This window comes from Pediculus humanus, genomic scaffold (assembly GCF_000006295.1).
Source record: "Pediculus humanus corporis 1103172108315 genomic scaffold, whole genome shotgun sequence".
Lineage (NCBI taxonomy): Eukaryota > Metazoa > Arthropoda > Insecta > Psocodea > Pediculidae > Pediculus > Pediculus humanus.
In genome coordinates, this window is record NW_002987884.1 from 805,479 (window position 1) to 816,658 (window position 11,180).

General features: G+C 28.1%; 2 protein-coding genes across 2 annotated transcripts in view; both read left to right on the forward strand.

The window, feature by feature from the left end:
• Positions 1–5,865: 5,865 nt before the first annotated feature.
• Phum_PHUM596820 (protein PTDSR-A, putative) lies at positions 5,866–9,095 on the forward strand (the record flags this gene model as incomplete). Its single annotated transcript, XM_002432629.1, has 3 exons — positions 5,866–6,129; positions 6,198–6,782; positions 8,673–9,095. The coding sequence occupies 3 exons, from the start codon at positions 5,866–5,868 to the stop codon at positions 9,093–9,095; spliced, it is 1,272 nt and encodes a 423-aa protein (XP_002432674.1).
• A 463-nt stretch (positions 9,096–9,558) lies between these two features.
• Positions 9,559–11,180, forward strand: part of Phum_PHUM596830 (Inorganic pyrophosphatase, putative) — a gene marked incomplete at both ends in the record, with an annotated part of 4,421 nt that continues 2,799 nt past the window's right edge. The window contains 2 exons of the mRNA XM_002432630.1: positions 9,559–9,736; positions 10,393–10,508. Coding sequence (XP_002432675.1) covers positions 9,559–9,736; positions 10,393–10,508 — 294 coding nt within the window. The remainder of the gene's footprint in view (positions 9,737–10,392; positions 10,509–11,180) is intronic.

Sequence of the window (11,180 nt, forward strand, 5' to 3'; positions counted from 1 at the left end):
GGGTCAGTTTTCGTTTCGTTTTTAGTTTATATTTATATATTACCCGCGTAACGACAAAATGATCAATTATGCCAACTTTGAAAACTAAAGTTTCGTCAAATCCCCCCTTTTTTTCTCCCTCCCCTTCCTCCTTCCTCCGAAATTCGTTTTTGCGTTTTTTTTTTTTTGCGGCGTTTAAAAAACGTAATTTTTATAAATCGTATTTTTATTATTATTATTATTATTATTATTATTATTATTATTATTATTATTATTATTATTATTATCACCAATAGATTTTCCCGCGTTTTTTTTTGAAAATTCCGATACGTTAAGAAACGTAAAAAAAAAAAAAAAAAATTCTTTTTTGTCCGTTAAATAATTTTTATGAGTTGTTGTTGTTGTTGTTTACATACGATACAGTTAGAATTTCACTTTCACTTAATTATTATCATCATTATTATTTTTATTCCAGACCTTTCCTCCATGGAAAAACTCGTTATTATTATTATTATTATTATTATTATTATTATTATCATTATTAATCATTAACGGACTGGAGTAAAAAAAAAAAAAAAAAATTCCTTCGTATATGCATTTTACATCGTCGTCGTCGTCGAACTTGTCGCGAAATTATTTCGATTCTCGTCGTTGTCGTTATCGATAATAATAATAATAATAAATACATAATTTTTATAGCGCGTTTGTATAGCGGGTTGTTGTTTTGCTCTTTTATCCTATACAACAATAAAAACGGGAGGACGTCGATCGACGACGACATTTTTTTTTTTTTACGACGAGTTTATAAAAGAAAAAAAAATAATCGGAAATTGTTTGTTGTCGTTAATTCCACGTTTGTGACGTTGACCCAATTTTTCTTTTTTCTTTTGCGGTTTCCGCATCCGATGAGTTATGTGGTGGTGGTGGTGGTGAAAAGTCAAACAACAGCAAATTACCGTTACTGTCTCAATCACCCTTACCTCCCCCTCCCCCGGATTTCCCCAATCAAACAAATTTACCGGGAAAAACGAATTTTCTTAATGGTGGTAATAATCACGTTGTAAAAACAAACGCGGGAATCGTTCCTCAGGTATAAAACCCACCCCCACCCCCCAAAAAATAATTATTAAATGATAATAATAATATTTACCTTATTTAAAAATGTTGTCTCTCACCGAACAAACGATAACCAACCAAAAAAAAAATTAAAATCGATCGATCGATCGATCGACTCGATCGATATATCGTTTTTTTTTTTAAATTTAAATTTTCGCGATCTCACTTTTTTTCCTTTTATTCACTTTTTTTTTTTTTGTTTCGATAAAAATTTATCGATAACGTACTATCCGAAAATGAGTTACAAAAACAAACAAACAAACAACGAAACAAACAATAAAAAAAAATTTGTACGCGGATTTTGTTTTTGTAAAACAAAAAAAAAATTAAAAAACAAACAAAAGGAAAACAAAAAAAAAGAAAAATTCGATTTAAAAAAAAAAATCGATAATAATTCGATATAAAACTCTAAATAAAAAACTCGAATCGATGTTACAACGTCGAGAGTCGAATGCAAACTAAAAAAACGATTCGAGTATTTTTTTTTTTCTTACTCGCGGTTCGAATACACCAAAGTTTCCGTCGTATAAAACAACCAACCGTCGCGTACGTTTGTTACAAACGAACAAACGATTTAAAACGTATACTGGTACTTGATACAACAACCATACAACCATACACTCGTTTTCTAGTATGATTTTTTTTTTTTTCAAATAATCAGGATCGTAGGTAGGTTTTTTACAAAAAAATTAAGATGCGAGAAATTTTTTTTTGTTTTTAGAAAAAGGAAACGGAAATCGAATTTTTTTCATTTTTTTTCCAATTGTTCTTTTTTTTTTTTTAACCGTCGTGACTCTAAAACCCGAATACATAATCAGATAACTTTTGTTTTTTTTTTGTTTTTTTTCTAAAATTCTAGTTCCACTTTTTTCTTTTTTTTTTTTTTTGCTCGATTTCGATGGCTGACGGAATCTAGTTTGACGAGATTAATCTTCTTTTGTTTTTAACTATTTATTACTCTTAATTTTTCTTATTCTCGTTTTTATCGTCTTCTTCTTATTGTTTTTTATAAAAGAAAAGTGTCAAAGGTTCATTTTTAATTTTTTTTTGGTTGTTAATACGTGATTGATAAACGTTTTTTATTCTTAAACCTTTCATTGTTTTCTTTTTTTCCTTTAATAATTGATATTATGTATTATTGTCCGAATTTTGACGATCGATTTCGTTTTAATTGTATACCTGAAATTCATCATCATTATCATTACCTCCGCAACCATCACCATTATTATCATCATCAACATCATCTTTACTATCATCATCATCATTATCACCATCACTGTAACTATCATCATCATATCGTCAATACTATCATCAATACCATCACCATCACTTTCATCATCATCATCTTCATCACCAACATCACCACCACCATCACCTTCATCATCATCATCATCATCATCACCATCATCCTCATCATTATCGTCACTACCATCACCACTACCACCATCGTCATCGTCATCATCGTCACTATCATCTCCACTAATATCACCACCACTTTTATTATCATCATCACCACCACCGTCATTTACATCATCAACATCATCATCATCATCACCACCACCGTCACCTACATCATCAACATCATCATCATCATCATTATCAACACCACCGTCATCATCGCCTTCATCATCGTCTTCACCATGATTACCACCACCATCATTATCATCATCGTCGTCACTACCATCTCCACTACCACCATCATCATCACAGATATCATCATCATCATCATCATCATCATTACTATCATCATCACCTTTATCATCACCTCCACCACCATCACTATCTCTATCATTATCAACATTACCACCACCCCCACCATCAGTTTCATTTTCATCATCTTTATCATCATCATAATCATTATCATTATTATTATATCATTATCATTATTATTATTAATCAGGTATGGAAAAAATAATAATAATAATAATAATAATAATTTTGTTTACGTCGGCGTTCAAGGTTTAAATGCATTTGCGAAGTTTTCTTAACAACAACCGACAACAAACAAACGAAAATTTTAAAAGTTTTGAATTGTTTTTTAAATTTCGACATTGTTATTTATTATCATCATCATTATTATCATTATCATTATTATTACTATTGTCTGAACAAGATGTTCGATTGAACATTGGTTACACAAAACAATGATTTTTTTTTTTTTTTTTTTTAAATTTGATTTTAATTAGACAAATGATGGAGAAGGACGATAAAGGACGACAATGACGACGACGACGACAATAAAAATTCGTAACGCGAAATTTTCCAAATATAAAAATTCGTTGAAGTTAACAATAACAAACGGAACAAACGAGACAAACAAACGAAACAAACGAAAATGACATAACGATGATTAATTACGTATGAATTTTTTTTTTTTTTTTGTATTTTAAGGGATTGTTATTGCGTTTGTCTACAAACGTTTTTTTTTCTTTTTAATTTTACGCGCGTAATTTTAATTTTAAAAATAAATTTTGGAATTTTCGTGGCACTAGAATCGCGAGAGTACGTAAATCTTTCGCGGGTAAAATTTCGTCGTCGTCGGCGTCGTTGTCTTTGTCGTTTTTGTTACCCGATATTAAAAATTTTTTATTTTTCTCGGGGTAATAAAATTACTCGTAATTGACGTAATACTCTTAATGATAATAATAATAATGATAATGATAATAATGATAATAATAATAATAATAATAATGAAATTGTCAATTCCTGGAAACTTGAGAGTTTTTTTTTTTTAGTTTCGAGCAAAATAATTAAAAAAAAAAAAATTTTTTTTTTTCTTCTCTTTGACGCTTTGTCTGGAGGTAATCGTTGTTGTTTGTTTTATCGTTTGTTTGTCTGTTTGTTTGTTTGTTTTATAATTTATTTTATTTAATTTTTTCCTTATTCGCTCTTCACGAGTTACAAAAAAGAAAAAAATTTTTTTCTAAAATGTTTGTCGCGGAATTTTTGTCTGTCCAAAATCGTTGTTAATTAATTGTCGGGTTTTTGTTTTTTCCTTCCAAACATTTTTTTAAATTCACGACTGGAGAATTAAATAATAATAATAATAATAATAATTCCAGGAAATTTTTTTTTAAAAAATAAAACCTACAATTTATTTACGCGCGTAAAAAAAAAAAAAAAAAAAAAAATTTTGCGTAAATTAATTCCGGTTAAATCATTATTATTATTACGCAAAATCGTAAATTTTTTTTTTAATAAGAAAATATTATTATTATTATTATTATTATTATTATTATTACGTAATTATGCGAACGATATTTTTTCTCTCTTTCTCTCTTTCTCTGTCTCTTTTTCCAGTAATCACTCATGGAAATAATTTTTTAATTTTACAACACACATTTCAAATTTGCAAATTAAATTTTTTTTTATGCTTTTTATTATTATTATTATTATTCGTTTTTTACTTTGCCTCTCTCTCTTCTCTCTCTCTCTCTCGCTCTCTCTCTCCCTCTTTCTTTATGTTTATCAATTTCCTCAACCTGATTAATTTTTTCAACCGATTTAATAAATTAAATTTAAACTCTTATAAAGTCAAGTTTTGTTTTCTTTCTTTCGTTTCATTTCCGCTTTGGAATAAAGAAAAAACAATTCATTTCCGGTTATGTTTTGTTTTTTTTATCGTTTCCTCTCTTCCAGGTTCTTGAAATCGATGAAATAATAATAATAATAATAATAATAATAATAAACGGGTAGAAATATCGAATGCGAAAGTAGATATGAAAAATTGAGATTTAAAAATAGCGAAAAAAAAGGAAAACGGATAAACAAACAAAAACAAACAAGATAATCTTTGTTGTGCCTCTAATAATTTTTTAAACTAGAATAAAAATTTTTAATATATGAAATTTTAAAAAAAAAAAATTTAAATTTTTTTTTTGATTTTATCCCGTTAAATTGCCGCCGGCCATTTTAAGTAGGCAAAAAATTTTTTAAAATTAAATTTTCGATCGGAACTAAAACGTGAACAAACATTTTAATTTTTTTCGATTGTTTTTTTTTCGGGGAAGTTGGTGGTGGTGGTGGTGGTGATGGTGAGGAAGTGGAGAGTGATTTTCTAAAACGAAACCGGAAATGGTGTGAGAAAAAAAAAAAAGTTTAAAAATTTGCATCTTTGACAAATCGTTTTGTTAATGCAATTTTCTCTTCTCCTATTTTTTTTTTTTTTTTAATTTTCAAATCGATGAAAGTTTTTTGAATAGAAATGTGAAATCTCTCTCTCTCTCTCTCTTTCTGTGCGTACACGCGTGTGTGTGTGTGCCTCTCTCTCTCTTTGTCTTTCTTTCTCTGTGTGCGTGTTTGTGTGTGTAAATGTGTGCGAATTTGTTTTCTTTTCTCTCCTTCTCTCTCTTTCTTTCTTTTCTGTGTGCGTGTGTGCGAATGCCTTTCACTCTCTCTCTCTCTCTCTCTTTCTCTCTTTTTCTCCTTTTGGGCATATACGTGTGTGTGTGTCTCTTTTTCGTTCTCTATGTGCGTGTGTGTATGCATATGTGTGCAAATTTGTCTTTTTCTTTCTATCTCCTTCTTTACTTTTCTTTTTTCTTCTCTTTTTTTCTTCTTCTCTATCTATCTTCTTCTCTCTCTCTTCTGTGTGTATGCGTTTGTTTGTTTATCTTTTTCTCTCTCTCCCCCTCTCTCCTTTCTTCTTATGTATGTGTATATCTTCTCGAATGTGCCTTTCTCTCGCATTGTTTACGAATGAATTTAAGAATAAAAAAAAATCATTATTATTATTATTATTATTATTATTGTTTTCACAGGTCGATCGATATGAAGGATATGGTGAGGTACGAAATAGAAAAATTTTGGAACGATAATTTATTAGATGATATAAAAGACGAGCACGGAATAGAAATAAAATTATTAATAAAATTCTATCAAGAAAAATATAAAATAAAAATGGCGGACGGAAAAGAATTAATAAACGAATCGAAAATGGTATTAAATCGTACCTGGGAATTATTGAACGTTGGAAAATGGATGAACGTACCCGTCGAAAGGAAACAAGTTTATGCGATAGCGACCTATTTACAGGTTCGTTAATTTTTTCCTTTTTTTGTTATCAAAACCTCGTACGCCATTTTATTTTATTTTTTTTTTAGATTTTGGGACTTTTAGAATCGTCGAAAAATTATGACGACGACGACGACGACGACAGGAAGGTACTCGAAAAATGTTTAGAAATAACAGATTTGGGAATACTTTTGGGTTTACCATTTGGTACCATTTCACTCACGAGTATAGCAGACATACTATCGAATGCATTAAATAAAGGAAAGAAAAGGAAAAGAGAAGAAGAAGAAGAAGAAGGACAGGAAGTTGAAAAGAGTGAGATTTCGATAAAAGAAAATTTTCGAGAATCGTTCGATGATAACGATTCGATTATTATCGATTCAATCGAGTGTCCTTCTCTCGAATATTTTTACAATAATTACATGATTAAAAATACACCCGTTAAATTAACGGGTTGCATGAATCATTGGCCGGCTTTGAAACTTTGGAAAGATTTCGGGTACATTGTCGGAAAAGCCGGATGTCGTACGGTACCCGTGGAAATAGGAAAACACTACGCACACGATACCTACAGTCAGAAATTGATGAAAATATCGGAGTTTGTCGAAGAATATATTAATAATCCATCGAAATCCGCCATCGGATACCTCGCACAGCATCAATTGTTCGATCAGGTAACAATTTATTTATATATATATTTACTTTACGGCCACGTCATCGCATCCTAATAATAATAATAATAATAATAATAATAAACCATCCAGGAAATCGCACTATGTGGGACGGCCCACATTCTTCGGAAAATATTATATAAATAGCACCACCGAAATTCGAGCATTTATCCCTAAGGAATCCTATCGGGTAGAAACCTGGAATAAATGCTTAAAAACCCCGACAAATAAGAGCCTTGTCGTGTTTAAGAGTGACCATAATAATAATAATAATCATTCGTTATCATGTGATTAATCCTCTCTTTAAAATCTCTACAAAAATGAGTATAATGAGAAAAAAAAACGTGGCAGTAGAACGCGTGGGGAAATTCTACTGCCACGTTCCCGTCGGAGACAAAAAATTTTCCGCCCGCTTTTTTAATTATTCGTTAATTCGTTGTGAATATAACGATTGAACGCGTTGTCGAATCGTCGTGAATATAAAAAACAAAAACTACCTCCTTCGACCCGCGAAATTTTTTTTTTCTCTCGTTAAAAAAAATTAAAATAATAATGATAATTTTAATGATAATGATAATATATATTATTATTAACACCATTTCGATGATGATAATGATAATAATGATAATGATAATGATGATAAATAAAGGATAACTGACTATAATCGGTTTAAATAAATAAAATTATCATTAGAATGGTTTTTAATTATTTCATATCGTACCTGTTTTCTTTTTTAACGTGGTAGAAAATAAATAAATAAATAAAAATTAACATAAAATAATAAGTTTTTTTTTTTTTTCTTCTAAATCGAAAGAGAAAAATGTCGAATCACGGATTATTAATAATAATAATAATAATGAAAAGAGAAAAGTTATGAAGCAAAAAAAAAATGGGGAACAAACGAAACTTATAATTTTCGATTTTTTCTTTTCTGTTATTTAAAATTTTGCAAAATTTTTAAATTATCAGTCCGTAAAAACTAGAATGAAAGTGTTGTTTGTTAATATTTTGTTTTGAAAAAAAAATTATAATGATAATGGTAGTGATAATGATAATGATAAGGATGAGGATAACGTATGATTTCTCTTTTGTGTTCTCTTCGTTTTAAAAAATTATTTCCTATGAACACAACTCATCACATCGTGTTTGTTTTTGATGAGTTTAAAAAAAAACTCGTGGAAGTAGAAAAATATACACATGGTAAAATCCGATGGGTGACTCCAGAGAGATTCCAGAAACTGGAAATAATTGTAAAAAATATTGAAAGAAAGGTAGGAAAATTAAATAAGAAAACGAGAACAGAGGAACGGTGCGGCTTTGTGGCTTTTTCTTATATATAAAAAATGTAAAATAGTGTGATAAAATAGTCAAAGTGATCGAACGGTATTGATTGATTGATTGATTACCAATAATAATTAACAATAATGATAATTAAAACGAAGAAAGAAAAAAAAAGCAATAAACAAACTCGCGATTAGGTTGTCGTCGCGATTGTAAGTAGGTTGAAAGTGAATGGAAAAAAAAAAAAGGTACAAATGAACTTTGAATACTTAGAAAACCGGATAAAAAAAAAGAAGGAAAGGAAAAGAAAAAGAAAAAGAAAAAGAAAGAAAGAGAGAAATAAATAAAATCCATTAACTCAATCTTTTATTTATTACAATGTCGGTGGTGTGAGAATTACTGGAATAGAACTTTCCAGAACGAAATACAAACTTTTTTTTCTTTTTTTTTTTTTTTTTTCACGTTTCATTAAAATAAATAATTTTATTGTCGGTTATAAAATAAAAAGAAAAAGAAAAAAAATTAAGGTCGTGGTAGTAATGATGAAATGACGTGGTTGTAGACAAAAAGAAAAAAAAAAATTTACCGTATTTTTTCGGTTTCTGCTTACAGGTACCGGAACTTAAAAAAGACATAATAATACCCGATTATTGTGCATTAACGTTAAAACCGGATGTTGATGAAAATTCCGAAACGGAAATAAATGCATGGTTCGGACCTAATGCCACGATATCACCACTACATAACGATCCTAAAAATAATTTACTGTGTCAAGTTGTCGGCACGAAAAAATTAATACTTTTTTCACAATCCGATACTCAATTTTTATATCCTCACCCGAGTTCCATTTTATTTAATACGTCACGGGTCGACGTAGAAAATCCTGATTTTAATTCGTTTCCGGAATTTAAAAAAGTCAAAACGAAAATGACGTGTTTGTTAAAACCTGGAGAAATGATTTACATACCTCCTAAATATTGGCATCACGTGAGATCTCTTGAAAATAGTTTTTCCGTTAGTTTTTGGTGGGAATGATTATTATTTTTTATTTCAATCCTTTTGTTTATTTGTTTTTAAACTTTTACGAGATGAAAATGCAAAAAAAAATAAATAAATAAGTCAAAAAATATTAAATTAACAATTGTTATGCGTTATTTGACACGGAAAACAAAAAAAAAAAATACGCAAAAATTTGTTTTTTTTTTAAAATAATAATCATTTATTTACGATTGTATAAATAATAGTATAACGTTACAATATAATAATTATTAAAAAATCGCCATCTTGGTTTTTTTTTTTTTTTTTTTTTTGAAACGAATCAATAATCATTTTTAAATAAAAATAAAAAGAAAAAAGTGTCAAAATTTTTTAAAACGTTTACAAATGTCCGCCTACGCCATTTTTATATTTTCACGTGAGATAGAGAGAGCGCGAGAGTACGTTCATGAATCGAAATGAAATTATTATTTGTTTATTGCCACGTTAAAAAGTCGTTTCGATGTTTTCAAATTACACGTGGTTTTATTCTTTTAGATTCTCTCAATTGTCGTTCAGATGCGTCGTTGGAAGGACTCCTCAACCTTTTCATATTAATTCCAATAAAAGAAATTTATCTGAAATGTATTCAACAGTTGAAAAAGGTTGTTTATACACTAATGATTATAGAATATATTTTAGTAAGTATTAATTATTTGTTTTTTATTCAATTATTTGATATTTATTTGTTTTTTGTGTAAGAAAAAAAAAAAAAAAATGTTTGAGGTGGGGAAAAAAAAAAAAAGCATTGGTAAATGACCTTATGTCTTTTCCATCACCTTCCCTCAGGCTATATAATTTTTTCTTAACACGAATTTTAATTTATTTTCTATCAATAGGTTAATCGTAGGAATTTTTTTAAATTAATAATAATAATAATAATTTAACAATTGCATTGTTAAATTACATCATCCTCATAACCATCAAAGCCAACATGTGAGAATTTTTTTTTTTTTTTTTATTTCTTTCACCTACAAGGATTTATATCATTGACACATTAAAATAAAATTGAAAGTTTTTGTTGGTTTTTAAATTTATGTGTTAAATAATTTTATGCATTCAGAAGGAAAATTTAAAAAAAAAAAATTTGATGATAAATCCTTGAACTTTAATTTTCAATTATCATTTTGGGGGCAAAAAAAAAAAAATTGTCGAAAAATATTTCATCGAAAGACAAAATTTTAGTTTCGAATGATTCAATGTTTACTTCATTTTATTTTTCTCTCCCTCTTGAATCTGTTTAAAATTATTCAAAAGTGTGGCAAAAGGATTTTAAAAAAAAAAAAATCTATTTCAGATAATAAAGATGGTCCTATTTCACCATTTCACGACATTCCAATTTATGCAAACAGTTCGAAAAAATTATTCAATATGGTTGTCGAAGTACCTCGGTGGACAAATGCTAAAATGGAGGTGAGTGAAAGATTTTTTTTTTTTTTTTTTTTTGTTAGCTAGTTAAATCGACAAGGAGTGATTGTGATAATTAATTTTTTTTTTAAATAAGTTAATTTGTGTCTCTCTCTCTCTCTCACTCTCTCTTATTACTTACTTTTATTTATTAAACCTTAATAACACCCAAAACAAAATTCAATTTTGTTTTTCATGTTAAAAGTTAACGACATGAGATTGTAATTATTTATATATATATATTGCAAATTTCTAATTTTTTTTTTTTTTTCTCTCTTTTACTTTCATCTTTGTCAATCTTTAATAATTAGAAAAATATAAATAGTAATAATAATAATAATGATATGTTATCTATTTTACATGATTTTTTTTTTCTATCGGTTATCAATTTTAAATTGTGATAAAAGATAAAATCATTATCATTCGACTGACACATATTTTTTAGGAAAAATGAATTTAAACATGACATTATTAATTCTTAAAAATTTTCTGTTGTTTTACTTCCTTCTTCTTGTCGTTTTTGTCGATGATTGTTTGCTGTTGCATTTATTATTGATTTTTCAACTGTGAATAAATTCAATCGAAACAAATGATTTTTCTTAAATGTTCAATTTATTAATATTCAAAATGTAAAACATATGATGAGAGAAAAAAGAATCGATGAATTGTTTATGTTTA